Source organism: Thermobia domestica, chromosome 16 (genome assembly GCF_964235325.1).
Source record: "Thermobia domestica chromosome 16, izTheDome1.hap1.1, whole genome shotgun sequence".
Classification (NCBI taxonomy): domain Eukaryota; kingdom Metazoa; phylum Arthropoda; class Insecta; order Zygentoma; family Lepismatidae; genus Thermobia; species Thermobia domestica.
The window spans coordinates 128,008,784-128,031,236 of record NC_137469.1 but is presented as its reverse complement, the minus strand read 5'-3'; the positions used below and the strand labels follow the sequence as shown (position 1 = coordinate 128,031,236).

General features: G+C 34.5%; 1 protein-coding gene across 4 annotated transcripts in view; it reads left to right on the top strand.

Annotated features, from left to right (window-relative positions):
* Positions 1–22,453, top strand: part of LOC145673404 (uncharacterized) — a 491,254-nt gene that overhangs the window by 400,075 nt on the left and 68,726 nt on the right. For all 4 annotated transcript variants that reach the window (XM_081743072.1, XM_081743073.1, XM_081743074.1 and 1 more), the window contains one exon: positions 8,130–8,341. In XM_081743072.1, the coding sequence (XP_081599198.1) occupies positions 8,130–8,341 (212 nt within the window). The remainder of the gene's footprint in view (positions 1–8,129; positions 8,342–22,453) is intronic.

Below are 22,453 nucleotides of genomic sequence, written 5' to 3'. Positions count from 1 at the left end.
CTAGAATGAGTGGGCAAGTTCTCAAATTCATATGCGAGAGGTTTATAAATTTAGAGCGAGAGCTAACTACAACTGCTACTAATTGTATCTGTAGACTGAAAAAATGTTTATTCTGGAATGTTTAGTAGTTTCAATATTTTTGAAACTATTTTTACAAAATCTAAGAATAATATTAGCTTACTAGAGAAATTGTTTCACACTGGTGCTGTTAGTGCAAAATATCTATCATATATGTGAAGGCTGAACGTTATTGTGCAAATAACTTATGCATCTGCGTTATCTGTGCTAAGATATAATTTTCCCTCCAAATTTACCATTTTCCCAAACATTTACCTTTCTGACCCTCAAATTAACTTTCTCACTTGAATTTAGCATTCTGTACTCCAAATGTACCATTATGTCTCGAAAGTTGTCTTTCTAACCTAAGCTTATCGTCCTCTAGTTTGTTTCCGTAATTTTCAATTTTTATAAAATATGTCTTTCCCAGAAATATTGTGGCCGCAACCTGTACTGTAAAGCCCGCTTATGGGCACGCTGCTGTATTGGACCCTAACTAAATGTCCTCTCTCAAAGTTTTCCTAGCTACATTGAAACCTCTGGATGACAAACATCGATAAAACACGATCATTTGTCCATTAATTGAGGCGTCCGTTAGAGAGAAGTTGCAAGAAATTTAGATTATTTATACTTTGTGAGTTTGTATATTGTTCTAAAATAAATATGATATATTAGGATATAAGTGTAATTGCCAGCCAATATTGAAATACTATACTTAGAGATGTAAATGAGCGAACTTTTCAGGCGAACTTTCGTTTTCGAAAGTTCGTTTCCGAACTTTTCATAAGCAACTTTTCTCGAACTTTTCCTTTTTTTATTTACTAATTAGCGACACTCATTTTTATAATAACTTAGTCTGAACATTGTATGATGACTGTGAGCTAGCTATGTGTTATACAGTATAGTTATTTGCACCATAATGATACAAGATGGACTGACACACATTGACATTATACATGATATGGATGCTTTCCACAAAGAAACAACTATTAAATAAAATGATTAATTTTGTATTGGTATGCGTGAGATAAAAAAGAATTGCAAATGACTGCGTTTGGCTCGCTGTCTTCCGTATAGTAACGGGCCGACACATGTCTGCAGGCTTCAGCTAAATACAATTTTTTGGACTTTAAACTCGGCAGAGTGACTCCGTATGTTACGGAGAATTCCCTTTGATACTTTCGGGTGTGCTAGACGTGTCAACGCCGCAACTGTGATATCATCCTCTTTCTTTTACGTGGATTGTGCAATGTGCAGTCACTGTAGTGTGTCCAGAATGGTGTGTTGAGTGAATTACGCGTATCTTTTTGTGCACCAGTCCAGTTATTAAGGTAAGTTAAATATTTATAATTATTTGTTATTATTTTAGTTCCAAAATCACAACATCTAGAAAAACTGGTGTGACAGAGGCAAACAAGGAAAAACCTCAGTCAGGATGGTAAATTGGTAACCACCGTGGTTTGAACCCGGGATCTTCCTATTGTTAAGCCAACGTTCTGCCACTGAACCACGTTTAATAAAACCTAATTTTTACTGATTTACAGATTTCTGATGAAGACGCATTTTTTATGATATAGACAAACACAAACGTCTATGTCCATTGCGAGCTTCGAACTCCGAATCCTTTCCACGGCGATACAAAGAATTGGTTCGCTATACCGCCGGTTCGGCTTCATTACTTTTAGTTAACTTCAAAGTTGAATTAAAAATATTATTTAAGGTACTTTGGTATAGTACTGGCCACGGGAGATACAAGGGTTTAGGAAGAAATCGGATCGATTGCGGCACTCGAACCCGTAAACCTTTGAACGGCGGCCCAGAACCTTAGTCCACTCGACCACCGTTTGGGGTTCATTATTTTCAGTTGAAATTGATTGGCAAAGTTCGGAGTACGAGAAGGACAAGATTTTAGGAAGAAATCTGCCATGGCCTCGTTCAAGGTAATCCCCCCCGAAAGCACCTTCTCTTGTTCAAAATGTTCCATGGGTATAAACGTAATGGCCCCCATTTTGGATAGCATGGTCGCTCAGGTTTTTGGCTGGCAGTTGATATTGGGCTAAAGATGTCTACTGTATGGGTCAAATTTATTACATTTCGCACTTGGCTACCGATCAAACGCGATATGTGTTTCTTTCATTTTTGTCTGTTGGCACTATATTACTAGTAATCTTCTTTTTTGTCACCGAAGAAATCGAAATATGTTCTCCGAAAGTGGAAGGGAAATTCTTTATTTTCCAATTGGTTTGTTTCTTTCTTTCAGTTTTCTGTCTGATGAAAAGAAAAGCAACGCACTCCACTATTTTTGTAAAAATAGGCATTTTCAATAGAAAACCTGAACAAAATAGTTTTCGGAACTAACTAATCCCAGTCAAAATTTCTGTTTTCTACGTGTCTTTCCGCTAGTCTCTCACGAAATCGTTTCTAGTCGGTGGAGGAGACACTGCGCGTTTCAACAACTGTCAGTTATAAAATTTGAGCGACTGCCCGATTGTGTATGCTTAATGTTCTATTATTATTATTATTATTATTATTATTATTATTATTATTATTATTATTGCTATTATTATTATTATTATTATTATTATTTTCGTTGTTAATAATAATAATATAATAAATGTGAATTTATGTAGACCATGTCTGCTAATCTCCATGCAAAAATGCATATAAGAGATGATTCATGTCAAAAATAATTTTTTACTGATAAAGATGACATTTTTCAAAATTTCATGAGATATGGGACTGTGTTAAAATATTTTACAGAGGAACTATGATGACATTGTAATGGCAACAACAGTAGTATTAAGAATCGGTAAATAATTTATTGATGTAACAAGTAACATTATGAAAATCTTTCCTCATAGGCTGTCAACACCAAGTAACTAAGATGCCAAATACGAAGCATGATGTCTGGCGTCATTTTACAAAAATTAAGAAGGGCTCCAGGATGTTATATCCTGTAAATATTGCAATAAAGTTTACTCCTGCAATGCAACTCGCTTGAAGAACCACTTAACAGAATGCAGAATAGCACCAGTGCACCTGAAAAACAAACAGGGAAAACATCCAGCCCAAACTTAGCTCAGAAACAACTTTTTGGCAATACTGCACAAATACCAAGCACCTCTAGACCAAGCCAAGAACGTCAAGTTTCGTAACTATCTGTTAGTGTTGCGTCAACTCATCAAAGTATCCAATTTTCTTTCAGACAGGTTAACCCAGAATCAGTGTCTTCTAAAGTGGTAATCCCCACATCAACAACCGCTACCAGTTCTTTTGAGGACAGTAACAGCCAAAGTCAAGTACCAGTACTACAACGTCGCAATCTATATAGGCAACCTACTGTTGCATCGTTTTGTGATAATATGTCTGCAGAGGAGCAAGACAAGCTGAACCACCTTTTTGTTCGTGCCGTTTATGCGTCAAATTCACCACTGAGCATAGCTGAAGATGTTTATTGGCTTGATTTTTTTAAAGCTCTACGTCCTTCCTTTCAAGTGCCTACAAGATATCTCTTATCAACACCACTTCTTGACTCCGAGTATCAGCTCGTTCAAGAAGTTGTAAGCGAGAAAATCAAACAAGCAGATTGTGTGACACTCATATCAAATGGGTGGATCGACATTGAAGGAAACCCTTTAATAAACATTATGTATGCTACACCAGAACCTATATTTTTAAAGGCAATTGAATCGAAAACTGAAAGCCACACAGCTGAGTATATTGGCGAAGTGTTTACAAACGAAATTGAACCCATTGAAGGATCTCAAAACGTGATTGCAGTCGTTACTGACAATGTTGCAAATATGCAAGCTGCCTGGAAATTTCTGCAATCAAGATATCCAAGCATTATAACTTTTGGCTGTCTTGGACATGGGTTCAATCTACTAGCAAAGGGCATCCAAAAACTACACTCTTTCAAGAACTGTGGTAGAATGTAAGACTATAGTAAAATATTTCAAGAACCATCACATACCTCTTCGGGCCCTGAAAGAAATACAAGATACAAAGAAGATCGATCATAATCTGCAAATGCATGTGGAAAGTCGCTGGTCGTCTACTGTTAGGTGTCTTGAAAGTTTATTGCATCTTAAATCCTGTCTGCAAGCTGCCATTGTTGATGACCGAGTGGTTTGCATGGGAAAGTTACTTCTGATGTAAGGAAAAACCTCTTGGATGATGAATTTTTCTGGGTTAAAGTGCAGAAGTTTCAAGAACTAATAAAACCAATCGCTACAGCCATTGAAAGATTGGAAAGTGACATACCAAGACTTTCTGAAGTGCCAACACTCTTTAAAAATTGAAGATGCATTTCTCTGAAACTGTAAAATCTTCTTCATTCTCAGAAACTGAACAAGATGAACTACAGAAAAGCGTTCAAAACAGAATTGATTTCTGTTCACACAATATCTAGTATGCTGCTCATGTTTTGGACCCTAAGTTCCATGGTAGCAACTGAAGAACAGCGAATGAGAGCTATGGACCAGGTTGTTTCAATCTGCGAGGCATTTGGCATTGACAGGAACCAAGTGATTGCAGATCTGGGATCATATTTGGCAAAGGATGAACTGTGGAGCCGAGAACTTCTGTGGTTTGCTGCAGAAACAATGAACTCGATCACCTAGTAGAAAGGCCTCTGTGGTACACGTTCTTTATCAAAAGTGACTACAAAAATTCTGAGTATTCCTGCCACAGCAGCTGCTTGTGAGAGGAATTGGAAAATATTTTCACTCACGAACCCCCCCCCCCCCCCGAAAAAAAAGAAACCGGCTTACCATGAAAAGAACTACGAAGTTAGTGTCAGTCGGGGAAAATCTTCGAATAGTCAAAAAATGAGGACAACGAGCGTAAAGTATGTAAAATCTGTTCCGTAACTGCAGATCTTCCACTTGCTGTACCTTGCACTGTTCAAGAACAAGGTAGAAAGGATAAGGACAACCCTGATGCTGTGTCAGATGTTTCAGTGCATTCAAAGGAAGAAGAAGCAGAACTTACCAGTGCATCCATTTCTGACTCGAATGACCCTGAAGATATTGTGTATGCTAAAAGCACAGGTTCAAGTGGTCATGAAGTATCCTCAGAGCATGAATCTGAATAAACTGTTTCATTTCTATATTACAATTACTATAATTTCAGCACGAAGTAACTTTGTACGTATACTTTTCTTTCAGTGAGTGACTCCAGTTGTTCAGTTGAGTTGGAATTTTCATATACACAAGTTGTTAACATTTAAATGCTTGCTATTCATGCGTCTATGATTAAAATTTTCATTGTTTGCGTAATTGCGTAATATCTTGTGCAAGTATTTGTTCTTATACAGATTTTGTGTTTTATGATACAAACTTACAAACTTAATGTAATGTCTTATGATGTAAAATTCAAGTTTTCTGCTGCGAACTTACTAGTTAGTGCTTTATGATATGAAGTTAGTTTTCTGTTGCAAACTTAATTTTTTAAATGTAAAATTCAAGTTGTTTTGCACTAAAGTTTATCTTTATCTTTTATGATGGTAACTTTGTTTTGTGGATATCAACTTTAAGCTTTCCGTTTATTAATTTTATGTATAATGGTATAAAACTCGAGGTTTCTGCTGTAAACTTTGTTTTGTGATGCAAACTGCAAGTTTACTGCTGCAAACTTATTTCTGTATGACACGAAAATCTAATATATACTGCAAACTTATTGCTTTATGATGTAAACTTCAAACTTTTTTGCAGTAAAATTTGTGTTTATCTTTTCTGATGTAAACTTTGTTTGTGCGTGTTAACTTAAAATTTGATATATTTTAGTTTACTGCCAAAGCTTCATTAGTTACAACCAAAATAATAAAAATAAGTAGCGTTATGTTTCAGAAGCTTATCGCTTCCTTGATCAGACAATCTTATACAAAATGTAGAATGTAAAAAATTATATCTTCTCTGTCCAAAACCAACTATAGAAATTAAAAGTTAACGGTTTTAAAACAATATCTTGACAATTAATTTACCCGAAAAATCATATAAATAATTATAACAATTAATTTTTGTTGTATATTTACCTTCTTGTTATTTCTTCTCTTTCTAATATTCTTTCCCATTCCACATTTATTCTCAATCCACTGTTCCAGTTCATCACTCTATCACCTTCTTCTTTAATCCTTCTTGCTTCTTTCCATTTCCTTATAAGCTCTCTATTTTCTTGTTCAAGAATAATAGCTCCTTCCCAATCAATTTTATGTTCTGTTTCTAACACATGTTTAAAAATTGCATTCTTGCCTCTTTTTAATCTTACATTATCTTTGTACTCCTTCACTTTAAATATGTGAAACAGGACATGAAATTGATTGGGAAGGAGCTAATATTCTTGAACAGGAAAATAGAGAGCTCATAAGGAAATGGAAAGATGCAAGAAGGATAAAAGAAGAAGGTGATAGAGTGACGGATTGGAACTGTGGATTGATAAGAAATGTGGAATGGGAAAGAATATTAGGAAGAGAAGAAAGAACAAGAAAAAAAGTTCAATGAAAGCAATAGTTATAATCATTTACATGATTTTACGATCAAATTGTCATGTATTATTGTTTTGAAAACGTTAAGTATTAATTTTTACTGTTGCTTTTGTACAAAAAGAAAAGTTTTTAAACATTTCACATTTTGTATAAGATTGTTTGATGAAGCGATAAGCTTTTGAAACGTAACACAACTTATTTTATTTTGGTTGTAGCTAATGAAGCCTTAGGAGTAAATTAAAATTTATAAGTTATGGATAACAGGATGTTTGATGATTATATTTAAATTTTATGTTGTTAACTTTGTGTTATATGATGCAAACTTAGTGTATTATGATATAAAATTCAAGATCTCTGGTGAAAACATTGTTTCGTGATGTAAACTTCAAGCTTTCTTTTTACACTAAGGTTTGTGTTTATCTTTTATGATATAAGCTTTTTGTGCTCAAGTTGTCTGCTGTTAACTTTGTGTTTTATGATTTAAACTTAAAGGTTTTGCTGTGAAGTTTGTGTTTTATATTTTATATTTTATTATGCAAACTTTGTTTTGTGCATGTCACCTTTGGGTTTCATGATGTAAAATTCAAGGTTTATCTTGTAAACTATGTATTTTATAATGAAAATTTCAAGTTTTGTGTTTTATTATGTAAAATTCAACTTTTCTGATGCAAAGTTAGCAGTTTACCTCATAAAACACTAAATTTGCTAAGTTTTTCCTGTAACGTTTTTGCTTTATCTTTTATGACATAAACTTGTTTGTGCAAGTCCAATTTAAGTTTTCGGTTGTCAGCTTCATGTAAAATTGAAGGTTTCTGCCGAAAACATACTGTTTTATGATATAGGCTTGGAATTTGAAATACATGATTGTAATGCTTTGTAACGTCTTTTGAAAAAAATGTGAAAATTATGTACTATTAGAAAGAGGAAAAAACTAAAATAAATTTATTTCGATTTTTAATATAGCCATGTTATTTACCAAAATGTTTGTAATTTTACAGACATTTTTTTAATGGACAATTTAAAAAATGAACCCAACTTTCGCGCGAACTTTTCAAGTTTGAACTTTTCATGAAATTTTCCAACACTAACTATACTCATTCTTCTGATGAGCTAGGACCATGGTTCGATCCAATCTAGCGTCAAGTGCACTTTGTGGTGGATAAACAGCATGTACATGGATTTGATTTTGTTGGGGGTTTTCTGCTATTTTCTTTATTCTGCTATTTCTTTCATTAACATTATTCCTGAGCCTCGGACCATAATCATGGAATTGTAAACTAAAGAAACAAACAAACAAAAAAGAAAACTTCCAGTGATTGAATTGGGATTTTCACTGAAAGGCAAGGTAAGTGGGAAAGGTCACTAAACGTTCGAAAGAAAAGATAATCATAACGTTTGAATATTTATTTATCCATATTTATTTATTTCAATGTTTATCGGATAGGCACGCGGATATTTCCACTGTCTTGTCTAATTTCTATACGATTGTGATCACTGGAAACGTGTGTAGAAATTTTAAAAGTGATTTCTGTCGTCTTATAATTTGTGTCAGAATTATTCTATACTAATCCGTGTTTTTTAATTATAGAGCCTACACAACCAAGGAATGTTCGCCTCGCCTCGAACACTGCAACATCTCTAACAGTGCAGTGGGATCACCCAGATCTGGCGAACGGAAAGATTAGATCGTATTTAATTAATGTTGAGCAAACTGATACTTATGACGTGGACCTATGTTATAAATACTATCCTATTACAGAGTTACTGGTTAATGCTGAGCAAGCTACATATGAGTACGAGGTGAGAAATAATCTATTAATTTGTATCTTTTAAAGATAATAACAGCCTCGGGTTGTACAGAATAGTGTTTTTTTGATGTAAAATTTTTATCGTTTCTCTTGTCATTAAAATTAACTTCTTATAATCAATATCTTGTAAGATCTTGGCAGACAAAGTTGCTTTACCAGTTAATAGCGAGTGCTTTGAGACGAAATACAGAGAATGAGAATTAAATCTGTCAAATTTGTAGGCTGGTGTGAAGAAACAAAAACTGTGAACCGAAGGTTTATAAACAACTTAAGTTATTAATATAAACTACGCAAAAGATTAGTGACTTATCATAAAAGAAATACGAAAGAAATTTTGAAACAGAGAAAAATGACGTAGAAATGTGTACGTGGGAGCAAAGAAACCTAACATCGAATCGGAACCACGGTATTACTCGCGAATCAATCGCCACCAAAACTTCTAAAGTAAAAGAAAGGTATATTTAAACCTTGTTTCCGATCCGAGAACATCCAAATTACTGGTCGAACGCCTTGATCACTGAACTACGATAACTACACGCTGAATGATTCGTCTTTAGTGTGTTTAAGTTAGGTTTCTTTGCCTCCACTTACACATTTCTATGTTATTTGCATTTCTTTCAAAATTTCTTTCGTATTTCTTTTATGATGAGATAAGTCACTAATCTTTGGCGAAATTTATATTCAGTTGTTCTTAAGTCTTTGGTTCACAACTTTTGTTTCTTCTCCACACCAAACTACAGATGTAACTGATTCAATTCTCATTCTCTGTATTTGGTTTCAAAACTGTCGTCATTAACTAGTAAAGCAACATTGTCCACCATTATACAAGGAATGTTGAATAGGATCTAAACCTAATATATGTAGTCGTTAAAAGTTTAAAAGTTCTTACTCTGATTTCTAGATAACTTTTCGGGGTCTCAATGCACTTGGTACATCGATCGGTAAGATTAAATTACCAGCAGGAAAAAAATTGTTACAGACGTCAAATCAGCCTTGAACAGCAATCTTTAACTTATCATAATCGCTGTAACGCTGTTTCTCTAACTTAGAAAGATCACATGGGGCCAAGTCTAAAGAATAGGGTACAAGCAGAATCTAGAATCGGCACTTTTGATTAACAGCTTCAGAAACAGAGGCTCTCTGCGAAGAAGCATTTTCGTGCAGTTTTCATAGATATTGCTTAGATTTCAACGTTCCGTGCCTTACTAAAACTGAACGATAGATGGCAGTGCTTTGTACTTTAGATTCTGTTCTAAGAAACAATGATACAATCGTTTTATTGAGTTTCTACCATCTCACGGTTATCGTAGCACCTTTAGGCTTAGAACGAAATGAATATACCTCATATTTCAAGGTATCGTTAAAACTTATGTTTATCGTTTAAAAGCTATTAACTTTCCTGACACGCCGGAGTGAAAAGACGATATAACATGGTGTTGACACTTCAAAATAAAGTATTTCTACTTTCCTTTTCTTTATTTTGGAGTTTTTTTTTACATTTTGCTAATAACTATGATGGAAAACTTTTAATGTATGACTCCTGAAACAAACATTTTAAAATTTAAGACTTTCTTAGTGATTTTAATAATTTCCAGCCGTTCTGTATGTATGTGATTCCACAAGTAACTTGCACTATTTGCCAAACAGCTATAAGCTACCAATGTTCGATGAGTAGTATGTCAGGCTATAGTGAAATGGTTACAAGTAAGCTTCACTATTGAACTGACTTTCCATGGAAAAGGACGCATGACATTCTATAACATGAGTATTTATGTTATGAGGTACAAATGTTGTGTACTTCATTTTCGTACAATAGTCGGTGATTTCTGTAATGTGCTAACTCCGCGTCGTTTTCCCTAAGTTGCATGATGTATAAATTAGAGAGATGACAGAAACCGCTCGTTCAATGGGGGGATATATTCTTTCTTTGAGTTTCAGTGTGGACGATTGTCATAAACCGTCCAAGAAATGTGTTTACTTTCGAGTTCACACTTTCTTCCCAGTATTTAAATTATATTTTGAATAAGTAAACATCAAAATTTTCCATACTGCTAAATGCTACAAAATTAAATCCATTCTCTGGTTTTGTGCTCACCTTCACTTTAGGTTGGATACGATGAGACAAATGTTTACAGGCAAGGTTTCGGCTCACATTAATGACAAGGGTGCTAGTATGACTATTGATATGGGAGATGTTCATAAACGGTGAAATATCCGATTTGTATTTTGAAATTCCTTCAATTAGCAAAACAAAAGTTCAGATTTGAAAACTTATGCAGATTTTTTTTATTTAAAAGAATTTGAAAGCTGAATAAAAAGTGTTTTGTACGTCCTTGGTACCCGGCTGTGCATACTATTCTACGAATATGTCTGATAAAGTGAATTTCATATGTGTTAGGTTAAGTTAGTTAGGATAGGGATTAGGTTAAGTATAATTTTGATTTGAATTTTCTAATGTGTATTTCTTCAGTGTCAAGGAAAATAATTCATTGTTGTGGAAAGAAAATGTGAATAGGTCTGAGCTTATACAAGAGGCCACCCTACTGGTTTAAATTCTCTGTGCCAGCCTCACTTACACAACATTGACCGAGAGAAATACAAAGGAAAGAAAGTCAGTATACACACAGCCATGGAAAGTAGTACATGTGTGTAGTATTGTGTTTTATAATAAGTTTTTTTCGTAACAAAATGTGACGACATATGATTTCTTTATAGTCGATAGAAATTGAGAACACATGAAGGTTACCCACGAGATGTGGAGAGAAAATGTCATTCTAATTAATTTGTATACAAGCTTATCCATTCAGCTATGTAAAGAATTTTCTCAATTTCCAACCTTTGCGAATTTTTTTAAAACTTTATTCTGTTATTTTCTTATCATACAGTACAATTAATGTAAATAAAATTACGAGCCGAAACACAATCTTTTCTTATCCGGTACAAAGTTCATCATTTAGAACTATGTAGTAAATTAACTTCAGTGGTATTGTTAGCAAGTAGAATGTACAGTTTTGAAAAGCAGTACGTGAACAGTGTGACGAAAGTAAAATATAGCGTTTTGAAAACATACAGAATTGATTTCAGTTAGTGTGACCGGGGTTGGAATCACAGACCTGACGGAAAAATTCACTTCGTTAATAAGATCAACAAAATTCATTTTTGGCATTCAGTTTACAAAATTCCATCCCGTTGCGCGATTTAGAATTCAGTTTGAGAATTTTTTTTCTAGGTTAGTAAATACAAACATTCAGATTTTCGAAGCACTCATTGTCAGTTTCACTCTTGGGTCAGTGTCTTGTTTTGTTAGATTGTGGTTTGCAACCTATCCCGTGATGGGATGCAGACAATGATCTGCAGATCGGGATACTGGACTGCGAGTGAGAATGAAGGAGGCTTAGAAATCTTATCATTTTTTTTCTGGGTCAATTTGAGTTCTATTTTCCGGAGATTATTGGTTTGGTGGATGGGTCAGTGAGTGTTGACAGCTTGCCCAACCTGGGCCCGGTGGGTTCGCGGTTACCAATCAGTGGCACATTCACGCTACCATAGTCTTAAGGAAAGTGAACATCATACAAAACACATCAGTATCACCATCATCATTATTCATTTTATTTTATATTTTTATTTTATTCTGAAATTTTTTTTGTAAATATATATATATAATATTTGCTGCAGATCGACAAACGAAAAAAGTTAATACCGGAAAAAGGACGGGGAAAAATTTTAAATGAGAAACAGCGTTGTTCCATAATATACCAAATATCCCATCTAACTATAGTATAATGTACCTAATATATATATATATATATATATATATATATATATACAGAGTAGTAAGGGTGGGGAGACTTCTTCTGGATATGATATACAAAATCACTAACTCAACCAATACGGTGGGTAATAATATTATCATATTTACTCAGTAGCCTATCTACAAAACATCCTAAACTCTTATCTTGTTCTAATAATTGCTTATCAATACCATCAATAATCATCTTTCTTTCCTCGACAGGAATGTCCCATTTACTATCATTAGTAGGCTGTAACAGATACATGAAAGGATCACCCTGTATTCCATTGACACAATCAGTACCAAAATTATCACCTAAAACAACATTTTTATGTATCGCGGTAATACTAACATGGAAAACATCCAGTCGATGAGATGGACCCGGTGCATTGTTATTAAATGACATTTAATTACATTTTATGTTTATTTTACAAATTTGTTTCTTGTATACTACTCATTTCCATAGAAGTACCATCATGTATCATGAAAGGAACATCATCACAGTTGAAATACCTGCTATCCTTCCGCCTCTCATTGTACCTAATATCTGGATTGAGATGTGGAATTCATCGACCTCTCTAACCGCCATCAAGCGTAGATTCACGTCGCAGAACAGCTCCACCTCCAAAAATGTTTTTAAAGGCCTAGGGCGTACGGGAGTGAGTCTCTCTCAATAGCAGTTTCATCACTGGACTGTCCGTACTCTCTTCCCTGGAACGAGACAAAGCAGCGACAGATTTTCGTCTGTAAAAAGATTTAGGGGAGGGGGGAGGTTTCTTGATTAAGGGAGTGAAAAGATAAGCTTTCTTCCAAAATACGCTATTTTCACTAAAGTCTATCCGCAATCCCTCCTGACGGAAGCAGTCTATCCCTAAAAGGGTATCATATTCTAAGTCCTTCATCACATAAAATTTACACTGAAAAACATGTCTATCCACAACTACAAACACTTTCACTGAAGGCCGTAACACCAAGGATTCAATAATTAAAGTCCACCCCCTGAAACAATCTTTATAATCGACGCGTACACCGCCAAAGTTCTTAATTTTATTAAACAAGTCCAAAGTAGTTAAGTTACTGATTCATCCACTGTCCAAGCACGCAACAGCATCAATGTTACAAATGTTAATGTTCATTAACGCAACTCTTTCGTTTTCTTTTAAAGAAGGCTCATTTCCATTTTTCCTTACAAACGACAAAGAAACAGGAGAGTTTTTGTTTTTATTTTGTTGACAGTCCCATTTAAGATTAGGACCTCCACAAACGAAGCACACAACATTTTTCAGCTTCTGTTTATTTAACTCTCTAGGTAAAACTGGCAACACCGCTTGCGATCGTGTCTTGAACTCGAATTATTTAGAATAAAGTTCATGAAAACTAAATTCATTTAGAAGCTGAAATAGTTCACTCATGGTTTTTGGCTTCTGATTTTAAAATAACTGTTCCTTAATTCGGGGCTGGATGCTGCAGCAATCAAGTCAAAGAAACGACAGGTACACTGCATTTTCCGAGTGGTTACGGAAAACAAGACTTGGAGAAAGGGTTATTAAACAGTTTTTAAATTAGAAGGAATCAGTTTCAATTGAGACATAATTTATTATAACAAATAATTTAAAGAAAAACATATAAATATAATAACAACTAACAAACCGATTCCTGGGTGAAATTGCCTCGCAATCACGGTTTAATGTCGGAAGGCGAAAATTAGCTATTCTTCCACAACTCATTTAATTTATAATAATTTGATTTAAATTTGAAGTTTTCATTTAGTCTCAAAATCGAAAGTAGAAATCAATTACCAAACAAATATTAATAAGTACATGCACAGATGATCTAATAGGAGTCGGGGCCATTCCTAAGTGGGTGACCAATACTCACCTTCTCGTCTGATCGAAAATGGCAAATAAAAAAAAAGGGTTATAAATTTAGAATCAGGGAATATTAACCACACACTCACAATGCTCCCGTTTCCTTATACAAACCACAATACACTATACACTTTTAACTTATCATCTTCCCGACACAATTTCGAAACAATTTCACTCTCAAAATTATAACATGTTGACTGTTCTTATTACCTTGCGAAACTACAAGGTTCGATAGGTCAATTTATCAAAAGTAAGTTTATAGATGGCAGCACATTAACTATTCGTAGCAATGTTCAATGTTTTCAACTCTAATAATCACAATCTCGTTTGACTTTTTTTTATGCTTCATATTAAGTTCCTCCCCTCTGGAAAGTTTTGCTTCTTTACAATGGTTAGCGAAATGAAAAAGAAAAAAAAAACTATAATTCACTGTTGATGTCAAATCACTGCATGCAGAAATAAGAATAGTTCGACTCACCAAGCGTAATCCAATAACTTCCAGATATTACACGATTACCAATGTCCGGACGTCCTATCTTAAGTCCCAGAAGTAGATGTTCACAACAAGATGAGATCTTCCTCCTTATCCACCACAGATTGACTGGAAGCACCCATGAGATGACAAGAGTGGAAAACATATCTCGCCTTCGGGTTGACAAAATCGCCTTTCCTCGACCAAGCAGTAGATTCAAGGTAATCAGATGTCTCAGACGCAAACACAAACATAGTGGATCCACATAATTCTGTACCTGCAGAATTGTAAAAATACACAACAGTACATTTCTTATAGAAACATTACATAAACTACACACAAATATATATATATATATATATATAATTGACATTATCTTGGAAATGAACAATTCCTTTTTTCTTTCTTCTCTTAGTTTAGTCATTATTATTACTAAGATGTGCAACACTGCTTACATTTCTTGGAGGCAAGTACTTCTTTATAAATTGAACATGACGTTTTAACTTTACATTAGGATTACTAATTAACTCAACCCACACAGTATTGGGTGTTACATAATTCAAAATTTTGAATGGACCAGAATATTTAGTATCAAACTTGGCATAATATTTCTTATATAAGGATGATTTTAACATTTTCTTTACAAGCACTAATTCTCCTACAGGCAAATTACTAGGTACATGCTTTTTATTATAAGCTTGTTGTCTCCTTTTCCAAGCTTTCTCGATGTTATCAACTATAATATCATCAATCTCTTCTTTATTTTGTGATTTCTCTATTATACCCAAATCTAAAATCCAGTTAACATCTAATGGATTGAACATTTTACGCCCAAGATATAGCTCACTTGGACTTTTCTGAGTTTCACAATTTTCAGTTATATTCAAAGTATATTGGATTTGATAAAGATAGTTAGCCCATTTCGTATGATTCTTATTAATATAAGATCTGAGTATCCCTTTAATCGTCTTATTCATGCGCTCTGTTCTGTTCGGGGACATAGAATAAGGTGAAGTACAGATGTTCTTAATACCTAAACTAAACAAATATTGTTTGAAGTACTCACTACAGAAGTATGACGCATTATCATGCAGAATCGAAAATGGATACCCGTAAGTTAGAAAGATCTTAGTTAATTTAGAACAGATTAATTTAGAATTCAGAGATCTTAAAGGTTCTATTATAACAAATCGACTATAACTATCTGTCAAAACCATAATGTATTTAAATCCATTACTAGTTGGCAAAGCTCCCATACAATCTAAGTGTAGGACATTATTTGGGTATCGAGGCTCCTTAGAATAATAGGTACCATACGGTTTCCGATTAAGTTCTTGGCTTTCTTGACAAATTTTACATCGTCTAACGAAATCACTAATTTCAGCATACATTTTATCCCATGTAAATCTAGATGCAACCTTAGAGATAGTTTTCTGGATCCCACCGTGACATCCCCCCACTAATTCTTCGTGCCAATACTTTATAACAGAATAGCGCAAAGAATGGGGAATTACTGCACGTAAACCACCATATTTCCTACCATTAGTTCTTTTTAATAACACACCTTCTTTCAATATGTAAGGATCCTTATTTTCCTTTCTCTCTAAAACTAAAATTATCTCTCTCAACTGAGGATCTTCTCTTTGATGTTCAGCCAGTGGTTTATTAAAGATGGAGTGACTCCAGAAATTTACAAAAGAAAGATGGACTTTCTGTTCATTAATACTATTAATCTCTTCTATATCACTGTTGGGTGGAGTAAAATCTACATAATTATACATACGACTGATGTAATCTGCGAGATGGTTTTTGAAAGAGCGCAGATGTATTATATCGAAAGAGTACTTACTTATTTTCTCTATTAAAGAACCATACTTCTTTTGCCTTTTATGATTTCTTAATATCCAAGATAAACTAGCATTGTCAGTATAAATAGTAAATTTCTTTTGCAAGTAAATATCGAACTTATCTAAAGCATAGACTAAACTCTTCATTTCAAGATCGAAAATACTTTTAGACCAATCACTAGATGGAATCATTTTCGAAAAGAAATATACAGGACGAAGACGTCCTTCATCATCATATTGACTTAAGATCGCGCTATAGGCCCTACTACTACTATCGATGTGGATTACAAAAGGACTAGAGAAGTCCGGGACTTTCAATACAATATGATTTATAATGGCCTCTTTTATTTGATCTAGTATCTCATCTTCTTCTTTTCCCCAACGAAATGGTATTTTATTTGATTTTAAAGCATGTAAAGGACCCATTAGTTCATCATAATCTTTCACAAATTTTAAACAATATGACAAGAAACCAATCATCTTACTCAACGCTCTACGATTCTTAGGACGAGGTAGATTTTTAATTACCTGAACTCGGTCATCATCGATCATCATATATCCACCTGAAAATATATAACCTAAAAATTTTATTTCATTTTTACATAGTTTAGTTTTTCTTTTAGAAATAGTGATACCCCATTTTCGTAGTCTCTGTAAAACTAGCTCTAATATTTCTTTATGTTTTTCAATAGTATCTGTATGAATAATAATATCGTCACAAAATATATCTAAATAATCTCCTAAGAGATCCCTAAAGATTTTATTCATGATACTAGAAAGAATAAATGGTGAGTTTTTGAAACCCATCGGCATTTTCAAATATCTTAACAACCTAGTTGGAGTAGCAAAAGTAGTATATTGCCTAGAGTTTTCGTCTAACAATAATTGATGGAAGGCCCCCTTGGCGTCGAGGACACTGTAAATCTTATGTTTACCTATATTGGCAATAGTAGCTTCAGCATTAGGAGCTGGAAATCCAGTTACAAGCACTTTTGAATTAATATTAAAATTATTTACCACTAGCCGCTTGGTTCCATCGCGATTATTCACGAGGAAACATGGAGAAATATAGGCAGAACTGGAAACTTCCTCAATTACCTTTTTCTTAATTAATTCATCCAAGTATTCATCTAATTCACGCAACTTGTGACGTGGCATAGGATAAGGTTGAGCTATACTCGGACTTAAATCATTCATTTTAATTTCATAAACAAAATCTTTAACTGTTCCTAATTCTTCATTTATAACGTCCTTATATTTGTCTAAAACGTTCTCAACATAAGGAATCAAATCGTCAGAAAAAATATTTTCATGAAGATTTACTGTACCTGTATTTTCTTTCTCCGGATAAATATCATGGATGGTAGGATTGGAAATTGGTACTCCAGCTGGAATGTCTTGATACTGTTCACCTCCCCTAACATCATGATTCTGAAGTACAGTGGAAAATCGCTGGCTGGTCCCTGGTTTTGGTTGCCGAACTTTGGACTCCTCCCGACAAAAATTCCGCTTGGCTCTTCTGCGTTGTGTATGGAAACACTGCTGGGCTGACTGGCCGCTGTTCAAGGAATCAGCTGATCGACGTTGACAAGTGGTTGACGGCTGCATCGTTCGCTGTCTAGGTCTGGGTTTCCCCGCTCCCCCTGCGTCAAGGTCGAGCGGCGACACAGAGTTCTCAGGACGAGACCTAAAACGAGAAATTTGTGGGCACAGATCACTGGATTCACAACTATCTTGTTTCCATTCAGTTAATTTTACGGTTAAATTAAGTTCCGTAAAGTTCAACTCACGATTTCGAATGTTTATATTAACATTATATTTTTGTAGGAAATCAAGTCCCACTAGCAGTTTTAAAGATGGATGTTGAACCACCGAAAACCAGTTTACAAACTTAACACCATTTATAAAGTATATTAGTTCCACTTGTTTAGAGATTTTAATAGGTTCAGAATTCATGACTGAGAGGGTAAAGTTCACGACTCTAGTTTTTGGACGGCACCTACGTTCAATCCTGGCCAATACTCGTTCTTCAACTAAGGACAGACTACTTCCAGAGTCAATAATACAGGGGTACAGTTCTCGACAAATCGAAACAGGCATTTGTAATAAAGAGGGAGGTTGTTCCTCACTAACATAGTACGTTTTTTCTCCCCGAACATTTCTTTTATTATAAGGACACATTTTCCAAAAATGATTATTAAGACCACATAAATTACATTTACTGAAATTATTCCTCTGCCTATTTTTCTCGTTAACATAACCAAGGGGCTTTACATTCTGATTTTGTTTTTGTGTAATAAATTTATAATCCAACCGGTAACGCCGATTCATTTCGTAACTTTCTGCAAATGCAATTAATTCCTTCTCAGTATGGGGAACTTGAGTAATTATCATTAAATCCCTTGTTTCAGGTGGTACAAGATTAGCAATAGTTTTGGTTAATTCATCCTCCGACATTTTCATATCAAAAATGAATAATACACTTAATTTTTCCTTAATAAAATCTACCAAGGATTCCTCTACTTGCATTATTCTATACAACGTTATTTTCAAGAATTCCATTTTAACTAGCGGAGTAACAAATCTTTCTAAAAATGCTGTTATAATTCTTTCCCAGTCAGTGGTGATATTTAATAACCTTTGCATTTCCTCGAATGCTGGGCCTGTACATTTACTCAGAGAGGCTACTAACAAAGCTTCTATACACATATCGAGTTGGGCTTGTAACAAGTCAAATTTTAATAGAAATTTACATACTTCAAAGCCATTACTTCCATCTATTTCTGGTAACTTACTAACCTGCTTTTCTATAGCTTTATACATGTTATCACCCAGAAGCTTATCGAAATTACATTTTATAGCTAGTCTAACAGCTGGCTTTAACACGCGATGTGGAGGAAGAACAATACCTGCGAAATCAAGCGAGGAATCGTCATCGTTTACTCGCCCGTTTCCGCAAGCATTCGCTCTTTCCCCTTCGCCAAGGTCAACTAGGAGAGAATTCCCTTTACCATTCTCACCCGTTGAAAAACACTCAAGAAGGTTATATGACATGTTTTTTTTTTCAGGTTTAAATCCTAAAGCTATAATTTCTAATACTAAGCCTAAATACCTTCTCGCTATTTTCCTTAATTATTACACTTTCAATTAATGACTGGTCTTTCATTCGTAATTCTAATACTCAGGTTCAATTCCAAAATAATATACATATACCTTTCTTTTTAACCAAGTCTTAATATTTCCCGGTAGTTTCGCAAGGTAACTAAATTACTATGCAGCAATCAAGTCAAAGAAACGGCAGGTACACTGCATTTTCCGAGTGGTTACGGAAAACAAGACTTGGAGAAAGGGTTATTAAACAGTTTTTAAATTAGAAGTAATCAGTTTCAATTGAGACATAATTTATTATAACAAATAATTTAAAGAAAAACATATAAATATAATAACAACTAACAAACCGATTCCTGGGTGAAATTGCCTCGCAATCACGGTTTAATGTCGGAAGGCGAAAATTAGCTATTCTTCCACAACTCATTTAATTTATAATAATTTGATTTAAATTTGAAGTTTTCATTTAGTCTCAAAATCGAAAGTAGAAATCAATTACCAAACAAATATTAATAAGTACATGCACAGATGATCTAATAGGAGTCGGGGCCATTCCTAAGTGGGTGACCAATACTCACCTTCTCGTCTGATCGAAAATGACAAATAAAAAAAAAAGGGTTATAAATTTAGAATCAGGGAATATTAACCACACACTCACAATGCTCCCGTTTCCTTATACAAACCACAATACACTATACACTTTTAACTTCTCATCTTCCCGACACAATTTCGAAACAATTTCACTCTCAAAATTATAACATGTTGACTGTTCTTATTACCTTGCGAAACTACAAGGTTCGATAGGTCAATTTATCAAAAGTAAGTTTATAGATGGCAGCACATTAACTATTCGTAGCAATGTTCAATGTTTCCAACTCTAATAATCACAATCTCGTTTGACTTTTTTTTTTATGCTTCAATGCCACTAGTTACAAAACTAACTAGCTTATCATCACCACAGTTCAATCTTAATAAACGATAACGGAAACAATACGTTCAACAAAGTCCTTCAAATTCTTGGAATGACCTTGGGGGCGATACATATCCTCAACCATTATATTCTGTATTGCACATTCCGACAGCAAATTGTGAAAAATAAAGTCACGTGTGCTTTCCTAGGTCTTACAGTGGTTCGGTAACTCATTCAAAACATCTCTTAATACACCTGAAACATTTCCTTTGAAGGAATATAACAATGCAAGAAATACAATATAATTCGTTCTTGAAAACTCACTATTTGTTTAATAAACTTATACAGGAGTACAGGGTTTGATCCATCACAGAAAGACAAAACAACAAAGAAAAAACGTAAAGCAAGCATAGCAAAATTTACTTCAAGTTTACCAAAACAACTATTTAAAGACGGAGTAGAACTTACATTCCTCATTCTTATCAACTCTAAATCCAGCTGAAGGAACACCTGTTGTTCCTCTCGCACCACTACCACTACGTGCAAGGTCATTGCCCCTTCCATTAGAAGCAGAACAACTAAGTTCTACCTTTTTATTTCCACAGACCATATGAAGCAAACTCTTCACTTCACCCTCTGACATAGATTCAATTGCCTTTCTCTGATCAACAGAACTCATTAAAAATATATTGAACATATTATTATCATCTTCACTATGTACGAAATCCTCTTCCATAAATAAAGAGCTCACTTCTGGCTAAGCGGTTAGCGTATGCGCCTATGGAGTGGGAGACCCGGGTTCGATTCCCGGCGGGAGCTCATGTGGTTCGAATTCCACGTTAATCAGTAGGTCCACGTCTCATATAGCCTCGCTGCTGAAAGGGACGCTAAACTAAAATCCACTCCACTCCTCTTCCATAAATAACGAAGAGTCACCGCCTACTGCCATTATGACTATTAAACATTTAACGATACTGCATAACATGTGTCAAATTTTCGGTTCGATCCCGCCTGCCTTTCACGCCAATCAAGACGATTTTAATGCAAATGCAATTTTGTTACAAAATAAGACTTGTCTTCTGCTGTACCGTTGTTGTGGGTGGGTAATGTCGCCATTACCAGAACCCTTCCAGAAAGTTCAACTTTTACGATGACTAACTTTTAAAAAAATCGCAAAGGAAAAAGAATTAAGTTGTGCTTCCTGAGAAAGGTATCCCCAACAGGTATGTATTTTATAACGTCGCTTAGCGCACGTAAAAATAAGAAAGTATAGTTGGAAAAGAGATAATTATTAACCACATTTGAATATTCAGCCTTCATTGGTTGCAGGATTAAGTAGATATTTAAATTGTCAAACACCACCTTGGAATGAAATCGACATAAACTTTTATTAACAAAACAAAAAATAAAAAGTAAGATTCAAAATGTAACAAGAATAAACTTTCTATAACTGACACGTTGAATAAAACATATAAATCTCGAGTTATCTTCGATTATCGATTTCATGAATACACTTAATTATTCCTTAACATCATGATATACCACATGTTTTAACTTAAAATCGGTCTCAATACAGCTAATGCCTTCATTATAATTCAGAGTAACAACGTGAAATAATATTCCAAAAATATAGTTTTTCACTTCTATTTAACTAACAAAATTTAGTAAATGACTAAATACTCTACATTAAATCCTCACGTACAAAATAACGAGTGGTAATAACACTAATGATAATAAACTTTTTTTTACGCAAGTTATGAAAGATATGTTTTACATACCGTTGCAGAGGACAAGGGAAGGTCCCTTTCATTTTTTCCCTATACATTGCAGAAAAGACCTATTAGCCAATCAGAATGCAGTACTATAATCATGTGACTTCTACCAATAGCTGTGGTACCAGATCACTCAATTCAAAAGTAACCAAGGCGTGGGAGACCCGGGTTCGATTCTCGCCGGGAGCTCATGTGGTTCGGATTCCACATTAATCAGTTGGTCCACGTCTCATATAGCCTCGCTGCTGAACGGGACGCTAAACTAAAATTACCTCACCTCACCTCAAAAGTAACCAAATACACACACACACTCACAGACACACACACACACACACAC